This window comes from Limulus polyphemus, unplaced genomic scaffold, assembly GCF_000517525.1.
Source record: "Limulus polyphemus unplaced genomic scaffold, Limulus_polyphemus-2.1.2 Scaffold1150, whole genome shotgun sequence".
NCBI lineage: Eukaryota > Metazoa > Arthropoda > Merostomata > Xiphosura > Limulidae > Limulus > Limulus polyphemus.
In genome coordinates this window covers 8,103-29,225 of record NW_013666760.1, presented here as the reverse complement: position 1 = coordinate 29,225, position 21,123 = coordinate 8,103, and the positions used below count along the sequence as shown (strand labels likewise).

Sequence of the window (21,123 nt, the reverse complement as noted above, 5' to 3'; positions counted from 1 at the left end):
TTTCTTTACCTAAATAACATGATCAGAAAAAACCAATAATGTTACTAATGTTTACAAAAAATTACTTTAGGCCAGACAGATTACTATATTAGTTATTCTTAGCTGAAATATTTTTAATATAGGTAAAAAGAAACAAAGTTAGAAACATTCCCATCATATAGGTGCTGAGAATAAGAATAAAGACTAGAATAAAAATAAGAACTGGAAGGCCACATTTTATAAAGCCAAAATACTCAAGCAGAGATTGACAATTTAACTAATAATAATAATTAATCAACAAAACACTTCTTTATGGTTCTCTTTCACTAATATTATAGGTTGAATACATGTAATTAAATACAGAAAACAAATATACGTGTGTGTGTGTATATATAAATACATATGTTTATATAGATATATACATAACTTAAAGATTCTTAATTGGGTTTAACTTCTGAAACTTGAATAAACTTTAGAATTTTACTCATAACCTAAAAACCTCGAAATTAATGTCTTTAAATGTAAGCGTTGGTAAATATTATAGCGGTTTAATAGATGAAGTACATTTGCATCTGTATAATCTGATGATAATTAGAAAATGGTGAAGATTCAACCAGTCAGGCTTTTCATAGCTTTCAAACTGAAAAAATATACTTATGACAATTGATTCTTTGCTTGTTGTTAAGCACAAAGTACTAAATGGGAGATCTATCCACCGCAGGTATACAAAACTGACTTTTAGCATTATAACTCATCAGACTTACCACTGAGCCATCACGTGGCATGAATGACAATTAAAAAGAAATAACTTTTAGACTAATTTTTAATATCAGGTACACATAATTTCAGATAAAAAATAAGAATCCACCACATGACTAAACAAAAGTAGAAAAAATATTAATTTATGAATAATTTGTTTATAGAATATCACGATAAACAACTGAAAATATGACAGCACTGATAAATTTAAAACAAGAGACTGACCTTAATACTGGGAACTTTGAAAAAATCAGACATAACATAGTTCATATCCACCAAATCACTCCAAGAAAACAAATTAATTAACCTGTAAAAACAATTAAAACAATCATTCTTACTTAACCAAAAAAAATGTTTTTTAATAAAATTAGAATAAACTTAAATGGATATTTTAATTTTCATAAGTAATTTTCAGTCCATAAATTAAATAAAAAATATCAAGATTTGTTTTTGGAAAGATCACAGAATTTAAAAACCACTTCTAGGAATCTTTTCTTAATAGCCTGTAACATTCGTTAATATTTTTATATATACATAGAAAAGAGGCAGTTAATACTTTTTGTTTATCTACTAAACTTGTAACAAACAAAATATAAAAGTTTTTTTTTACCATTATTGCTCAGCCTTAAACAGAGATAATATTCATTTGAATATACATCTTGCAGCTTGTACTCAAGAACATAGCATCAGTACAGCAGCAGTCAATAACTTGTTTGCAAGTCACAAAATTGTAAATTTGCCTGTTAAGACGTTTTTATTTCAGTATTTCTTTTGCTTAGGTAACTGTAATATAAGATCATTAACAATTGGCAATATATAGATAGTTAACAATCCAATTGGTGAAACATTTTATATAATATTAGAACATGGTTCAGTTATTGAAAAATTCGTACATTAAAATGTACAATTCTTACTCTGTAAATTTAATAAAACTGTTTTCTATAACAACATTCCATCTTCTTAGTAGCATATATGTTCTGAATCAGTATTACTTCATTTGTTTATATTATTAAGGATCATTAATCCTGTATCTCTTTCATTAGCTTCTCATCTCCACCAAACATCCTGTATACAGGTTCAGAATAGGTTCTACTTTTACAGATTGGTAAAGTGAAACTGGAAGTTGCTAAACTTGCACCAGGAAGCACAGCTTTATTGTGAATATGACCTGTGTTTTAGAAGATAACCTATTAAGCTGACAAAATTGGTACAAATTTCAGTGTCCCAGAATAGAGTCAACAAAGCTTATAAGTAATGCATCAGCTAAAAAAACAACACTTAAATGATACTTAAACACCATCAAACAAAAAAACAGCTTGATAGCAGTTGGAATAGAAATATGTACATATTTTTGGACTCATGGTTCATTGCCAATTGCTTACAACAATATGTTCTGCACTTTGAAACCTTGGGTGTGCTATAACAGTGACAGTTAAATTTTTCAGTCAGACAAGAGTAATTGAACACTTGGCAGTGAGGGTTCTTGACTAGCTGTATTCCCTATACTCTATCAGTTTATAGTTAAGAGCTACTATGCACAAATAGCTCTTTGTGTTGCTTTGCATGAAAATTTAGAAACAAAATATACTTTGAAGAAGCAATTGCCAGGACTGTGTATATATATGTATGTTAAAAATGTCTTTTCTTTTTCACCAGAGGTGAAATTGAAGAGAGAATCTGTGACGTAGTGGCCTAATGAGGTCCACTGTATAATACTGAATATTGAATTCAATGAAATGTCATAACATTATTCAAATACCTAAATTAATTTAGTTTACTATATGGTGAAGTAAAACAGACTCAAAACCCTATAGATAGTTGCCAGAACTGTTCTCACTTGTTCTGGTAAATTATTAACATTTTTTTTCAATTTGATCTGTAAATGATCATTAAGCTTTTTATATGATGTAGACCTAGTGGTTAAAACTGGATGACATTTTTTTTATTAGTTCTGTATGTTAAAAGGATTATACTGTTATAGCGTAATGATATTTTTTCACCTGTAACTACTAAATTGTGCCAAACAAAAAAGATCATAGAATCAACCCTCACAGAGATATATGTAATAAGCTCATTTGCTCAAAAAGATTAATAAACTGTAAGAATATAAAAAAATAATAATAATACATTACTGGTAATTGTTTTACCCTTTTTTATCATAATCCATTTTTTCTAACCAATCTTTCACTTCTTTCTGATGTGTATTAACTTGAAGATCATTCTGAAGTTTTTCTTCAAACAAAGATGGCTGCACTTCACTTAAAATAATGTTCTTCTCAGCCCCTGTAACATCCTTAAAAAACTTGCGTGTTCGAGCAATAACTTCTGACAGCTGTATCTGAAAAAGAAAAAAAGCAAGGTGATTTATACCATGTTTTTGTATAACAAATTTTTTTATTTATTTCATAACTACCCAATGGACAACAGCAAAGTTCCAAAAATTACTACAAACACGTACAATGTTTTTTGCCAAAGAAAATCTTAAATAAAGTATTTAGTAGACTAGATTATAAGTGATACAGACACTGTTAATGCTGTTATGAGTTTAAATAAGATCATTTCTTCTGCATAATATTATGCCACATCTGTCATAGTACTGGTTTATTTACATACACAACTTTCTACCTGGATTGTTGTAGTCTTAATATGAATTATAAGTACGCTGTTTCTCCTAATATACATAAACAAACAACGTTCACTTACAAATAACTCATGCAAGATGCTTTAAACAAAACAATACAACAAAATATTCCCATTCATAGAAAAATAAACTACTACAAATATTAAACCTTGAAAGTACATCATCATCTTAAAAAAACTTAAACAACTATACATTTACAATAACTCAAAAAGAACAAACAAAAGAAAGTCTTGCTTCAGTCATCACACAACAACCTAATGTATCTTCCAAGGCCTAGCAAAGGAGGAAATTTGATGACACAACATACCAGCAGCTGGGGCCGTCCTAAGGCAGTCATTTTGATTGCTGCAAAACCAGTACTTTTAGTTGTTCCTGGGAAATGGTTAAATAAATAGCATTATTTAAAATTTCATAAACAATCCCATTTTCAAAGACCATCAGTCAACAGCCAACAGGTTTTATAAATCTATTCCAAAATATTCTTCCAATGAAGAACTGAGAAGAAACACTGCTATACCATAATTAAAACTTTGGAGGAAAAGGCAGAGTTGCATCAAATAACTTTCATTATAAAGTTCCTTATAGTAGAAATTTTGTGTATCCATTTAAATGATCTTTTAATCTGTCACGGTGTCTGAATGACCAAAGCTTTCCGGCAAGCTTAAGCACTCATGTTCTCTTAACTTTTATGCATGGTGGTAATTATATATATATATATATATATATATATAAATCGCTTTTTTTAACCCAGTAGAGTTAATGGCAAAATATTTCACCTAATGGAGCTTTGCATCATTTTAAGTACGTGTGCATATTTCATGTAAATATTGTTTTAACAAGGACCAACTTTATGATGATGGGATTTAATATATTTTAAAACCAAAGTATTTAGGTGGTTACAATAATTATTCTATTGCCTAGTGTGTGCTTAATATATTTCATATTAAATCACAAGTTACACCTAAAGATAAAAAAGCATGATGCTAAAACTAGACTGTCTAAAACCTACATAGCATAAAAATCTGTGCATTGCAGTTTTTAGCTGGAAATATTGTGGGTCTTCTAACCCATCAAGAGACTGATTTATTTCATATCACAATTTTCTTTGCTATCAAGCACTTTTGAATAGTACTACTTGTTATATGAAACTTGAATACTAGATACTAGAATTCAGCACAATTGGTCATTAGCATTTGATACAATAGCCATATTACTTAAGATTTTTTTCATTATTAAGTACTTCTGCTTAGTATCCATATGCTCTACAAAACTAACAATTAGTAGAATTGCTCATCATGCACCAGCAGGGCTTGATATAAAACTAATTTTGTTAACCTACAATAGTGTACATCTTCTAGAAACCAGTAGAATCACTCATCACTAGCCACTATTACTTAGTACAACTACCAATCTTGTTAGCCTACAATAGTGAACATCTTCTAGAATCCAGTAGAATCACTCATCACCAGCCACTAGTACTTGGTATAACTACCAATCTTGTTAACCTACAATAGTGTACATCTTCTAGAAACCAGTAGATTCACTCATCATTAGCCACTAGTACTTGGTATAACTACCAATCTTGTTAATCTACAATAGTGTACATCTTCTAGAATCCAGTAGATACACTCATTACTAGCCACTAGTACTTGGTATAACTACCAATCTTGTTAACCTACAATAGTGTACATCTTCTAGAAACCAGTATAATTACTCATCATTAGCCACTAGTACTTGGTATAACTACCAATCTTGTTAGCCTACAATAGTGTACATCTTCTAGAAACCAGTAGATTCACTCATCATTAGCCAGCAATACTTGGTATAACTACCAATCTTGTTAGCCTACAATAGTGTACATCTTCTAGAAACCAGTAGAATCACTCATCACTAGCCACTAGTACTTGGTATAATTACCAATCTTGTTAACCTACAACAGTGTACATCTTCTAGAAACCAGTAGAATCACTCATCACTAGCCACTAGTACTTGGTATAATTACCAATCTTGTTAACCTACAACAGTGTACATCTTCTAGAAACCAGTAGAATCACTCATCACTAGCCACTATTACTTGGTATAACTACCAATCTTGTTAATCTACAATAGTGTACATCTTCTAGAAACCAGTAGAATCACTCATCACTAGCCAGCAATACTTGGTATAACTACCAATCTTGTTAACCTACAATAGTGTACATCTTCTAGAAACCAGTATAATTACTCATCACTAGCCACTAGTACTTGGTATAACAACTAATTTTGTTAACCTACAATAGTGTACATCTTCTAGAAACCAGTAGATACACTCATCATTAGCCAGCAATACTTGGTATAACAACTAATTTTGTTAACCTACAATAGTGTACATCTTCTAGAAACCAGTATAATTACTCATCATTAGCCAGTAGTACTTGGTATAACAACTAATTTTGTTAACCTACAATAGTGTACATCTTCTAGAAACCAGTATAATTACTCATCACTAGCCAGCAATACTTGGTATAACAACTAATCTTATTAACCTACAATAGTGTATATCTTATATAAACTGTAAGAGTGAAAAGACACACATTTATATAGACATGGAAAAAGACTGCTTTTAATTACACAATTTTTTAACTATCTTAAACAGGTGAATCCACAGAGAGAAGTTTAAATAACTGTAAAATTTACCTACCTTACGAAATTTTCTTGGTGTATATTAAGCTTCAAAAAAAAAAAATACTTTCAAAACGTTTAAAATATCACTACAGTGGTGAGGAAGGAACAAGGAGGTAATGATTAGCAACATTGACTTCATACAAACACATAGCTATAATATTTGGTATCTCACATTGTTATTGCCTAAGTAAACTGCTAGCCTCAAATTGGCTGCAGAGATTGCTTTTGAGTTTTAAATAAGGATAATCCTGGATCCCGAAACACAGCAGACAGAGTTAAGAACATAATAATGAAAACGGTTAATTTGCTCTGCAAAATACAAAACAATTCTAAATTATATCTGTAAGCTATCACTTCTGGTAACTCCTAGAAACTGAAAAATAGCATGATTTAAAACACCTTTAGAATTATAATTCGTTAAACTTTGTTATTTGTAAAATATAAACCTACAACTATTTCTGTACAATTAAAATCTAATGGTAAATATTCTAGATTAATATATATATATATATATATTAATATAACTCAAGCCTTTTTTTCAGTCTAAAACATTTGTCTGTAAGAAAAAAGTATGGCATATTATATTTATAAAGCACATACATGAAAGATGGTTTATAAGTGAAAGCAGTGGTATTATTATTAATGTGCACTTCTAATGGTTTATTATTTTATTTCAGTTGCATAAATACTTAACTTACAGCATTCATTCAGATTAGAATAGTTGATAACTTGAAAAATCAACAAGTAATGAAAAGTAATAGAGTAGGGAATTTTCACAAATGTAAGATTCCACACCACACATTAAACACACTACTAAAGAATAAATGAGACTGTGAGTGTGTTATTAGAGTGACAGTGAAATCCCACTATTTCATTAGAGTAGTCCACGAGTTGGAGGTGGGTAGTGTTGACTAACTGCCTTCTCTCTATGAATGGTTAGTGCAGATAGCCTCAAGTAGCTTAGAATCAAAAATCAAGAAATACAATTATATATACTATGAACACACAACACTGATTTTAATATAATGTAAAGTTGCCAACTAATATCAGTTATTATGATAATTACATGTGCACATTTTAAAATATCAACTGTGAAAGTATCAAATTATTTAGAATTTATGCATATCTGTATATAGATTTACTTATTTCTTAATTTTCATTAAATCTTTTTCCAGCACTGGGTTGGCTTTCTTTAGTTCTGTGTTTTCTTAAAGCTAAAAATATGGAAATTAAACTTCCTTACTTTTAACGCTGACATTAGTGTGGATTGGTTTTAGCTTTATTTTTGAAATTGTAATAATAGCTTCTTTTCTTTAGAACATTCAAGTTTATTATTAGTACTACATTCTTTAACTAGCTATATTTAATCTTTATTTCTATTTAACTTCTAATTGTTTAACTAAAGTTTAAGTTTTTAAAACCTGTAATAATGTAACATTTGAAACAAAATATAAAATACAAAAATACACCTACAGACTATATTTTGAATGGAATTTTACTGGAATCACAAACCACACATTTGTTTATGCCTAATTTTTTAACTATTTATTGGAATTTTGCTTATCATGCAGAGTATTAATTAAGATTGCAGAAGGTCTAAACAAGTGTAAGAATATTACATGTTTAATTCAAATTTAAATAACTTTATACCAACCAATAATGAATTATAAAATCAACTAATAATCTTTTAGGTAGCAGATTAGACAACAGTTTTTAAAGTAACAGGTTTGATTATATCAATAAACATTGTCACTCAGTTATTTTCATAACTACATTAGGGTAAGTGAACATGAGCATTTAATTGTGAGTTGTGGTAAACTGACTTGTCGTGAATGTTCTTTCATTGACATACGAAGAACAACAAACCCAGATATTTTTAGATAAAGCAGACGGAATTGGAAATGTCTTTTGAGTTTTCCAGAACTGTATTGGAATAACATCTTCAGGCAAAGCCAAATAGTCCCTCAGTTATTTTGCTAATCTATCAATATCATTCTCCCATTCCATTCAAAATGATATTTTAAACATTCCCCATTTCTTAAAGATTTCTGTTAAGAAATAGTGATAATTCATAGAAGCACTTTTCATATTAGAACTAACTTGAGAGAAGGCCTGTTTGTAATTTAGACAGTTTCACTTTAATTTCTCAATTCCTCCTTAACAATTTTTAAATTTCCTGCATTTAGTTTTTCGAACAGGGGGTCAGGGAATGAGCAGATATCAAGAGGTAAACTGATATCTTTGTTTTCTTCTTACCTGATAACATTTTATCTAGCAAGAACATTTGAAGATTATCTGATTCTACATTTGAAAGCTCATAACTAACTGTAAAAAGATAATACGGTAACTTTCTTAGCTGTGACCTCCAAGTACATCTACAAAAGGATGAACTTTCTTGAGAACTTATAATGCTTGTTTGAGAGTTTTATTTCACCTTTACACATTAAGTGCCAACTTTTATCATCTTCAGCAAAGTTTCAAATAATGAATCTCTTCAATAACTTTCTTAGCTGTGACCTCCAAGTACATGTACAAAAGGACGAACTTTCTTGAGAATTTTTAATGCTTGTTTGAGAGTTTTATTTCACCTTTACACATTAAGTGCCAACTTTTATCATCTTCAGCAAAGTTTCAAATAATGAATCTCTTCAACTTCAAAGAAATAATCCCATCTGATTGATTTGGTTAAAGAAGACATTTCATTCCAAAATCTTCTAAAGGCAGAAACTATGATGAAAAATTGTTTTAGATATATCTGGTATTTTTAATGCCTTTCCTAGTGTAAGGTATAGGTTATGTACAAAGCGAAAAAGCAACTGATAATCAGGTAATGATGATTTTGGTTTGATGAGCTCATTATAACCTTTCTTATAGTTTGATCCATTGTCAAATATTATACACAGCATCACCCTCACTCACTAAGCTTCTGAAAGTCTCCTTCTAAAATGATTTATACCATGTGACCAATGGTAAGTGGTAAACATCCCATACAGTGACAACATAGCTTCCAGTCATCACTCATGTTGTGAACTAATACACAGACTGTTCTTACACGCATACAGGTCACTTGTGTATGAACAATAGTGATGATGGTTCATTTTTGCAACAAGCTGAGTGGTGAATGCGTCAATAAATAAACATCATTGTTTGGGTTCAGATATTTCTTGAAATGAAAGATGATAATGGAATTGAGGAAAACAAAGACAATTGTATGTTTCACAAATATTTCATTTGGGTTCAAATATTTCTTGAAATGAAAGATGATAATGGAATTGAGGAAAACAAAGACAATTGTATGTTTTACAAATATTTCATTTGGGTTCAAATATTTCTTGAAATGAAAGATGATAATGGAATTGAGGAAAACAAAGACAATTGTAAGTTTCACTAATATTTCACTTATTACTACCATGTAAAGGAATTTATGAGCAAAACCGTGGTATTAATAAATGAAATATTTGTGAAACATACAACTGTTTAGTTTTTCTCAATTCTACAATTATAGAGGTTCACCAAGTACCAATAGTTTCAAGTATTAATTAAGAAGGTCACAACAGATGTTGACTCAGGTTGCAAAATGATTTGATTTAATATAAACTTTTTAAAATTATTTAACATTATTTTCCTGTACATAATCTTTATATTTTATTTTGGAGAAGTAAACTATAATTCTTTATTGGACAATAATAATTATTATAAATCACTAATTTTACACTATTGTATTTTAATTTTATAAAATTCCAAAATCTACAGTATGTTTATTTCTACTTCAATAATTAACTGTACCTGCAACAGCATCAATGCACCGAAGGAATGTTTCTGTATTTTTCTCACACTGAGCTTCACTCATATAGAAATATGTTCTGGCTGTGACATTATATTTCCGTCTGTCAGCAAATTTCTCATGGTATCTGAACTGCTTCAAATCATCTTGGGCTAAGAAGTTAAGAACATAGGAAGGAAATAATATATATATATATATATCTTTTTAAAATATAAAGTAATGTAAGTTACTGAAATTAGGTTAAATAATGTTCAATGTTTGCTAGTTCCAACACATTTTTTTCTTTTAGAAGTGTTTTCTTAATATTTTTCTTATGAAAGATAAATTTAGTAGTGCAAAATAACATTTTTGGCAAACGAAAACAAAAAGTAAACTTTAAACACTTAATTAGATTTAATAACATTTTTATTCTGTTCAAGTTAAATCAGTCACATTAATAAACAGAGCTGATATGTCAAAATCTGTATGCAGTTTTCAAACTGATATTTAAGTATCAAGTAATAAATTATATTTGATTTATTTGAATTGGATACTACACCACAATCACTTAATTTTTATAGAAAGAACTGTTATTAGAAAAATAACATTATACATATTACTTAAATGTGAGTTAATATACGTGGAACTTTATCAATAATAGTTTTAAGTTAAAATAAGAGATAATGGAAAGTAAAATATTATTCCTCATCCTGTCTAATACTTTAGATGGTGTTTTAGAATCCTTACGCAATAAATATTTAAAATTTCAATGTAAATATGTTGAAACTGTGAAAACAAGTATATATTCCACCTAAATTTTCAAATTCTAGTCTTACTTTCCCTTTCTTTTTGTACTGAAGGTGTGTTTAAACCATAGGGTTAACTATCACTATATGTAAGATAAGGATAGAAATGTATGCTGTTGGTCAAAGTTAACATTTTGACTTATTGATAAGGGCAGGAAATTATTATCCAAATATAGCAAAACAGTATGTTATTTCCAGTATTATATATATTTTAATATAATAATATATTTGTTTGCAAGTGCAAACAAAATAAAATAATGTAGCTTAATGAATGAAAAATATATCATATGCATGTAATACATATACACATTTTAAAAAGCAGTTTTGTAAAAGAATAAACCAAACTAAGCATAATAAACAAATAATTTGACCAATAAAAAAAGGAATACATAATTTGTAAAGTACACAGAAAACAAGGCTCAAACAGTATTGATAGTAAGATTTTATTAGCCTTACTAATAACTTTTGTTCTGATATTTCCTGCAATTAGTTTGATATAAATTTCATTACATGATACATGCTTTAATTTTTTGAAATTTTATTCAAATTAATAAATTCCAGAATAACATTTTGGAAATGTAGTGTATCCAAAGTTGTAGAAATCATAAACACTTTGGTGAGTCTTTGTGAAAGGATTTGAATATTTAGTTTAATATGCAAAAAATTAAAAATATTTGTTATATAATTATTTATGGTAGAAATTACTATCAAACTATTGGATATAATATAGTTGATCTGGAAGTTTTGGATATTTCTATAATGTTATTTGTAAATTCTAACTCACAACTACTGAATGTGTTTTACTTATTTTAATTAATAACTAAGGGGAAAAAAAGCTCTCATTTTTTGGGTTGTGATATTTTATATTTGAATGCACAAAGTTTATAAAATGGTGAGTAATTAAAGTGCTTAAAACAGTTGAGTTACCTGCCTAGACATATGAGGTTAGGTATGAAGGGTTCTGAACAAACCAGGTGGCTGTGTTTCAACTTATAACTGCAAAGTTAAACCTAAGTGGATTAAACCTCTTCCACAACATGTAACACACTAACCACTTCTAGTACAAAAAACACTTTGAGCCAAATGGTGTAATCAAAAATAACAAATCAATTGACTTATCTAGTATGAGTTACTAGATCAAACAAGGCTTAGCAGGGTGACAGTAATCTAAGTGTCTATAAACCAAGAAATTCACACACAAATCCTTAATATATATGCAAACAAAAAACAAATTAAATGAAACAAAGTACCAGAAGTTTAACACAAAAACACTGCTGCCTAAGATGGAAATCTGAGGGATGCCAGATCCACTCCCTAAATACTTTTCTGTTTTCAATGCATAGTACTATCTACACTCATTCCTCCGTTACGCATATGATGGTGTTGTCTGTACTTCTCTACACCTAATTTAATTTTTGCATAGTTTAATGAAGTTTAAAAAGCTTTCCCATGCTTGTGTGGACATGTTATATAATTTTAAAAGGCTTCTCACACATGCACACACATTTTATAATTATATAAATACCTACTACACAAAAGTTATACTGTAGATAAAGCTGAGAAAATGCTAAATGCAACAATTATAGAAACACAGAGAGATATATATAAGTAAATGGTTGGAAAATTACAAACACTTGTTTAGATACCACTGAGCTATTAGACTGAGAGGTATATTAAACTGTGTCACATCAACTGTACAAGAAAAAATCTACTAACTTTGCAGTTCTTTTTGTTTCATTTCTGCAGCAGAGATACAAGCTCTGTAAAAAACGAAAAAAAAATTGTCCTGTTGTTTACCAAATACATACACACACACACACATCAGTTTGAAGTACTTCTGATACTTATTATTATTATTATGTAGCATAATAATTTATTTTGATATTACACTTTATTTTAGTGCTTTAATGATCTGAAACAGATAAAAAACAATAACTTTTAAACACTCGACGAGCAACATTTCAATTTAAAAACTGAGAATGTCATTTCTCAATATAAAAACTTAAAACTTTCTCAGAGTAGAGCAACATTAAGATATTATTGTCAAAATTTTTATTTACAGTTTCTTATTGGTGTGTTTAAATTAAGTGAGATAATTAATGAAAAGTATACATCAAAATTCAAATACAATTTTTTACAGTTATTAATTATATTTTAAGTTTCACCTGTCTTATATATATGTTAATTAGCTTAAAGTATTCTGAAGAGAATAAACACAGTTACCTACACAAAGCAATGCCATAGAAGAGCTAGAATAACACAATATGTTTCACATAAAAAATTATCATAAATGTAAATTTTTTAAAACACTTTCTTTGGTCAAAGTGATGGGTATCATCAAACTTCATTGTTTATCATTAGTTTCTACTTTTTTTAAATAAATTGGTTTCTTTGTATTTCTTTTCACATCATTTTGTTGATTTAGCTAGTATTTGAATAAGTGTAGCCTGAAAATTGTTTATCAATGAAGCATTTATCTCTCTCTTACACAATTTTAAAGTTCCTTACATAAGTAAGATGTTCAAATTTGATGACAAGGAACCAGATTTTAAAAAATAAAATATGTAGATAGCTTGAATGGATAACGAAGGAAAATATTTTCCAAATAACATATGTACCATGTTTTGACAAGCTTTTGTCATCATAATTTTTCTGAATTTGGTTTCTCATTTTTCTCTGTTTTGAAATCTATACATGTCCACTCTAATTTCAAATAGGTGTAAGATCATTGTTAAATATCCTTCTCTTGTTCTGATTACTGATGTGTTGCATATGATATGAACTTTCATTATGTCAGCTGTATGCTGGAATGAACCTCTTGTTCTCTGTAAGAAACTGTACAACCAAGAGTAGCATGGGTGAAAATGCTAGAACTATATCTGAAATTATTATTTTTCTCAGAAAATAGGCTTAGCTTGCTATTTGTATTTTGGTTGTGTTTTCTTCATCAAAATTAAAAAAAAATGTGTATTTTAATTTTATCTAATATAAACAGCATTGGGTACTCATCTCTGATATGAACTGTATTTAAGGTAAAAATTAAGAGACCCTATAAAAAATATCACTGGTACAATAATCAAAGTCTTTCATACCATAATTTTTGGTATTAATATCCCTGGTATTATTCAATTTCCTAAAAAAAACTTTTAACAATAACCTATGACAGCAGAGAAATTCTGTAGTCTTTTTAAACTTACTATGTTTCAGATCATGGTGAAGATTTCAATTGCTTAAGGCTCTTGTAAATGGCCACATTCAAATATTATAACTGTAGTTTTATTAAACTTTGGCCTATTTCTCTTGGTTTTTCTAACAGGCATTTTTATCTGTCTCCAATTTTCACAGCCAACATTTATAATTCCAAAATCTCGTAAACATTTTATTCAACTTTTCCATCAACCATTAGGTTCTAACAAATCTTTATCTACAAATGTATTGGTAATAGTTATCAGTGGAACTGTTATTAAAAACACTTGTGTTTAACTCTGTGATATAATTACTTAAATATGTGTCTCTATGTAACAAATACTGTTTCACCTATCACAAGTGGTTTCTATTGATAGGTATGCTCTTTCTGGATTCTTTGGTAGAAAAAATAATGCAAAGTCTAGTCCACCTAATGACAATGAAAACATTTTATTTCACCTACTAAAATTTTAACCTGTATATATTCTATATAACTAACAATAGGCCTCACTTCATAAATAAATACAGTTTCAATGTAATTTCAATTCCTTGTTAATTTTCTTGTATGTATTGTACTTCGTATGCTGTTATTACTTTGTTGAAAACACAAACTCAAATTTTACATGTTGCCTCAATAATCTAATCTCGTTTCAATTAACAGCATTGTATATCACTCAAAGCATTCCTTAAGTTTTCAAGAATATTCCAGAAGTTGAGCCACATAACATCAATGCTCCCTCTGGTAAAACAACAATACAAATATCTAAATTAAAAAAACAAAACCTACAGCACTTACTAGTCCTCAGACTGTAGTCCTTTGAACAATCTTGACACAAAAATGATTATAAAAATAAAATAACTTTTAACAATGAACAACTATTCCTATATCTACAGACATTAAAATAACTAAATAATGAATTAAATGTCTGAAGCCATGCAAAATAAAAGAAATTATTAAAAAAATAAAATCTTCTTTCTTTACTCATTCACTATCTCTAAACTATCCAATCACTAAATCCTTATGGTGATTTTCTTTTCCATGGCTTATGGTAAAAAAGATGGAATAACCTCTTGCCCTTTATCAACGACTCTTGTCTTGTCAATGGAAATGTTCTCTTTAGGTAGATGATTAAGGGAAGCCATTGGTGGTTCCATCCATGGTGAAATTCTGTATATGGCTTTGGCAGAAACCTCATTTGTCTCTGGTGAACAATAAAATTAATCAGTTGGATGTTCTTCTGCCAATGTACCTCCAACGAAATTTGTAGTGGATGACTCATTATGTTATGCTTCCATCCTTCATCACTGGAAGTTCAACCTTTGGTAGTGTGATAGTCATACAGAGCACAGGGATTTCCTGTCACAAAATGTCACACTGTTTGAAGCAAGTCTAATTTCACATTTATGTTTCCACCTGAATTATATTGTTTAATATATATATACTCTTTTTCAATGTCAAACACCTATACATCATGTTGTATAAGGAAACTTCCCACAGTGAGGATAACTTATAACTTACCTCAACCTGAATCTTTATGACAACTTATTGTTTGCACCAATCCATCCTCTAGCTTCATCTCAGGAGACAACTTCCAACTTTTTATTACCAGATTTGGTCAAATAATGGTAGCTGTAGAGCCAGTATCAATCAGTATATTGCAAAGTTTCCCTCTCAATGAACCCAAACTGACTCATGGACAGGTTTCTTTAAATGTTGCACTCTTTATCTCTGTTAGGGTAGACTGAACATATTCAGGATTTTGTCTTCTTTGTTTATAAGGTAATAGCACTTTGTTGTGCAGAGAGATAAGTATATGTTTCTGAACTTAATTGATTCAAGTTCCAATGCCAACTTTATAGCTTCCTTTTTAAAGATGTACACCAATCTGGTCATATTCTCATTCATTATGGCATCTATGAATTTATCATTTCATGAGAGTCGCCTGGAAGATAATTGTGTAAGTCTTTAAACATGCTCAGAAAGTTTGGCTAGGCTCTTGTCTTACTTATTTACTCTACTTTTAAACTGATACACCTCCCATGGTATCTTTCCATCATAATCCGTTGGTTTCGTGACTGGGTAATGTTGTTGAAATAGCCTGCTAAATTCATTAACCTGATGAAGTAGTAATGTAGCAGGAGTAGTCCAGAAAAGTCCTACAATTATAAGTGGGAAAACAGTAGTAATAACAGATGTACATCAGATGAGTTATATTCCATATGGCATATAAAACAATGTTTAATATTAGCATTCCTGAGCAGATGCAGAGAGGTGTGTGGCTTATTTTACCCTTACTGCACTTCCCAACTCAGTTTTTTTATGTTTTATCATAGCATTGATGTCTTTCCATACATTACTTACAACTTCTTTAACCTTATTACTATTTTACTACATTTCTTCAACCTTATTACTATTTTACTATACTTCTTCAATCTTATTATTATTTTACTATACTTCTTCAATCTTATTATTATTTTACTATACTTCTTCAATCTTATTATTATTTTACTATACTTTTTGAATCTTATTATTATTTTACTATACTTCTTCAATCTTATTATTATTTTACTATACTTCTTCAATCTTATTATTATTTTATTATACTTCTTCAATCTTATTATTATAATCTTTCTTTACTTCTTCAGACTTCTTGTTATAATATTTCTTTATATTTTCTATGGCTTCCTCTATTTTACCTTAAATCAAATTGATTTTTAATTGTAATTATTCTGTAAATCTCACATTTTGTTCATGTAATTTCTCTTTTTATTTTCTGTCTTTCCTTAAAATTTGTTTAATTTTCTGTTTCCTCTTGATCATCTCTCCATTACGTCACCATGTGTACATTCAGTTTCAGTTCAATTTTGACAAAAATAATCCCATCATGACATTAATGTTGCAAAAATATTAGGTGTCAAACAAAGTCTTTTAGGATTATTCAGAAAAAGAATAAACCAAGATCCAGTCCATTTAATGATAGTTTTTATTATTTTAAGTACAAGTTCAACAATTTGTAGTAGTCTCATGTATCTAACAATAAGCTTAACTTTGCAAATAAATAATGTTTCTCTCAATAGAAATTTCATTTACTTGCTAATATTTTTATATGTATAGTACTTCTTGTATCTCACAGTGCCAAACAAATTGACTGGCTGAATCAATAATCAAATCTAGTTTTGTCTAAAACTTGTTTTATATAATCAAATTACTGTTTGATAAATTTTCAAGAAAATTCCAGTCATTAAGTCGCAAGCATGTCACATGACATCAACATTCCCTCTGGCAAAATAACAATCAAAATGTCTACATTTAAAAAAAACATTATACAACAGTATCATAATTTGCCTATCTTGCTTCATATCAGTACCTCAAATTACATGTTTATAAAAAAATGATCATCTTTTAGTATTCAACTTACGAAAATTCCACCTCTTTAGCTTCCTCTTCAGACATATCTTCTTCAGCACTGTAATCCAAAATGGGTTTAACTCCAAAGGAGTAAAGTCGATTAATTGTTGGCTGAATTCCATCTGCACTTTCACCAGCCACAAAATGCCCATAAAAAGTTGATCTCATGAGATGGTGAAAGAGTCTTTGTCCAAGGATACGTCGCCCAAATTTCAGGAGCTTATGAAGTAATATAAAAAAGGACTAAATTTAATTTAAGGCATAAAAAAAAACATTTTGACAGTGCAAGTTTCTTTTTACCGTTAAATCCTTATCTCTATAATTAAAACTTTTATATAACCCATACATAATACACAAAAAATAATCTAGCTGGAGAGTTTCAGAAGTCAATAAAAGTATAGAAATCAATTTTAATAATAATGTAATTTAACATCTAATAGATGGATTTAACCTTTGCCAAAAATTAATATTTTTTTTCTAGACAATAAAGTATAGTTTGGTCTTGTGTCAAGTATAGTTCTTCATCAGGTGATACATGTTCATTGTAGCTGTATGACTTTATGTTGTGTATTTGTCTTTAGCAGTGATACAACCTAGCTCATTTGTTAATAAGCATTCTACTTTTAAGTATAATTTGTTTCTTGATCTGTTAGTGTATAGCCCAGTATCTGTATTTATCTATTTATGTACACACATTTTAAGCCTAAAATGTGTCATCAATCACACTATACTTTAAGATTTAATATCATATAATCCTGTATGATGATGCATTACAAAATTTAATAATGACTGTACTATTCAATCATGAATAAAAAAATTTAATCTAGTGATCCTAAAGATAAAAAAATAGTACATTTTAATGAATGAGGTTGACACTCACACCACTTTCTGCTACATGTAGCTATGAACTGTGAAGCCTAATTTTACTAGCATGTATGACTTACTTAGGTGTGTAATAGTGTCACCAACCCATAACTTTTTTCCATAGTGCTGCATACCTGTTTGTACAAAGCAAGGAGGACATACATTGCCCTTGAGTAACAGAAGCTGTTAAGAATTGATAGTGGCGATTCAGCGAGAAAAGCATGAGCCAATGGGTACCCACAGAGGAATTCCCAGCAGAAAATGTTGAATGTGAGTTCAAATCATGGTTAAATATTTATTGATTATGTTGAAGTTATTATCATAAGGGTACATATACCAGCAGGCATCAGCTCTTCTCCTGTTGTTTCTACCATTTATCAATTCATATACTGATCTTTCTCCAGTTTCAGTTTTTAATTTTATTTCTTTCAGCAACATCAAAAGTGCCTTGTTATGCAAGCATTGCTGTGCAAACAAAGACCAGTCAAAATAGCTGTACATTGCAAAAAAGTTTGATGATGATGTCATACATTTTTAGATAGGCCTACAATGCTACATAAAATTTTTCATCATATTGGATACCCCTGGGCCAGCTGTACATGGCTTAAACTATTACTATGGTGTGCAGCTTCCGGTAGGTGTTGAGGACCAGTTATTTACAACTTCAGTAAAATTAAGAACCCATTCCACTGACAAGTTATCAATTCTTGTTGGACTATCAGAAAAGCAAGTCAGTAATACTGTCCCACTAACTTTCCTGCCAAGTCTCCTAAAACTGAAGTAATTGTTGATGTAAGAAGAGACTGTACGTTATGATGGTCTGTGACTCAACAAGTCACATTTCCCACCTACAAGAAGAGAAATGTTATGAAGGTTGTGGTAGGATCCACACCAAGTGAACTTATTTCCTATGCATCACCAGCATTTGGAGGATCAGCAAGTGACTGACAAAGTACTGGTATTCTTGTCTGCTCCAAATGTGTAACCCTGGAGATGAGGTGATGCCAGACAAGGCATTAAAGTTGATGATTTGTTTGTTTCATACCATTTAACAGTAAATATTCCTACTTTTATTAAAAAGAAAAACAGGATAGCACTGGAAATTGTTTCAAAAGATCAAAAAACTGCTTCCAAAAAGAGTGCATAGTGAAAGAATCATTAGCCTGACTAAGATATATAAAATTTTGAAATACTCCAAGTCTTACATGGTTATTCTTGGCTACTCAAATAATCAAAGTTGTTTTCACTTTGTTCAATTTCCGAAAGTATATTATTCCAGATAATGCATAATTTGATGTACACCAACACTGTATTAATATATTAATAGTATATTACTATATTAATAGTAATAGTTTTACCTTGATATTGTAATTTATTGTACTGGAGATAGAGATCAGGTACTAATTATTTAGTTTATTATTTAACGTTCTCTTTAATTTTACTGTTCTTAACTTATAGGTGTATGTGTATCCTATAGGTCTACATTTTGAATTGTCAACATTTTGCAATGAGGAACAGTTAACTACAAGATGTGACACTTGAAAGACTTAAAATAAATTTGTTAATCATGATGTTGAATGATAATCTGGGATTAACTCTTTCAACCCGGGCTCAGTTCCTGGAACTGACCTCATAACCATTTTGTGCTTGTTAAAGTTTTCATGCTATAACTTTTAAATTAGTAAGCAAATGTTAACAAAATTTGGCAGTTTATCAGTAAACTTTACAATGCTTTCATATGCAAAATATCAAATTTTTTAAATTAAGTCTTAAGGTTTGTAAAGCAATGTTTTTCTCACGCCTTTCTTTTCTTTTCACATCTTGCCTATCTATCATTCAAAGTAATTTTCATTTTAACATTAAATATACTTTTATGCATCAGAAAATTTTGAAATTTCACATACAAAATCTTTATAATGTCCAGATGGTTATCAAACATTTCTTAAGAAAAAACTTTATATTTTATCTGTTACTTTCAGTAATTCATCTGTATATGGATTTGGTACCGATCTTGCAACCACCATAAAAAATTAAGAAATAAACATAAATTATGCCTCTTTCATTCTAGAATGAACACAAATTATAACAAAAAAAATAAATGTTTAGATGAAATAGCTTAAATCTCTTAACATTATACATTTATATATATTTATTATTTTTATTATATTGACCTTTCACCTGTGCCTGGCTAACAATACAGAAGTTACAACGACGAGGCTCACGTGCATTCATGTTACCCTATCAAATAACATAAAGGTGACCTTTGGTCTGTACAAAGTAACTTGTCTTGGCTGTGTTTGAGTAACTAGTATTTTGTGAAATACAGTCACATTTCAATTATTATACATTATATATGTATATAGCTTATTGCAATTTTTGAAATAACTATTTAAGTTATTTTTCCTAAAACATAGAACAGTAAATAAATAAGAAAAGCAAACAATTATCTCTTCCAGTTATGACCTTTGTACTCCGTTGCTGTTTGATGTAGGTTGCTAAGCCTTTAACAATTTTGCATGTGGAGGCTATGATACAAAATATTTTTTTCAGGTTTTATATATACTTTTGAATAACTAAAAAATCATAAATTACTACATCAATACCATAGAATTCTACTATAATTTATCAAACATAATAACTAAGCTGTATTTGGGTCTAAAAAAAAATATGAAATTGCAAGATGACTAAAGACACTACCTACCTCATTGCAAGCTTGGTTTAAAAGAAAGAAATGGCACTAGATACTTTAGGAAGGCTGAGAAAACCACTAGGGGTACATTCTGAGCTTCTGATTAGTTATTCATGTCATATATAGAAGTAAGTGTATATAAGAGAGGGTTTCCAAAAATGGAAGGAGGTGAGCAGGGTGCCTCTGTGTTTGGTTTATTACATGAGCAATATCTTAGCAAATAGAAAAGATAAAACCTTCTTATTTTATATTCTAGCTTGTCAGTATCTGTAATTTGAGTTTCTAAATTGTATGAAACTATACACTTAGTATTTTGACTTCACAAACATCTAATTTGAACCAGTACTGCATTCAACATACCAT

At 29.4% G+C, this 21,123-nt stretch overlaps 1 protein-coding gene across 1 annotated transcript in view; it reads right to left on the bottom strand.

The window, feature by feature from the left end:
* Positions 1 to 21,123, bottom strand: part of LOC106462358 (proline dehydrogenase 1, mitochondrial-like) — a 33,688-nt gene that overhangs the window by 7,337 nt on the left and 5,228 nt on the right. Inside the window, exons 2-7 of the mRNA XM_013922276.2 lie at positions 17,218 to 17,426; positions 12,329 to 12,372; positions 9,830 to 9,979; positions 3,687 to 3,751; positions 2,886 to 3,076; positions 964 to 1,045 (exon numbers count right to left, since the gene is read on the bottom strand). Coding sequence (XP_013777730.2) covers positions 964 to 1,045; positions 2,886 to 3,076; positions 3,687 to 3,751; positions 9,830 to 9,979; positions 12,329 to 12,372; positions 17,218 to 17,426 — 741 coding nt within the window. The remainder of the gene's footprint in view (positions 1 to 963; positions 1,046 to 2,885; positions 3,077 to 3,686; positions 3,752 to 9,829; positions 9,980 to 12,328; positions 12,373 to 17,217; positions 17,427 to 21,123) is intronic.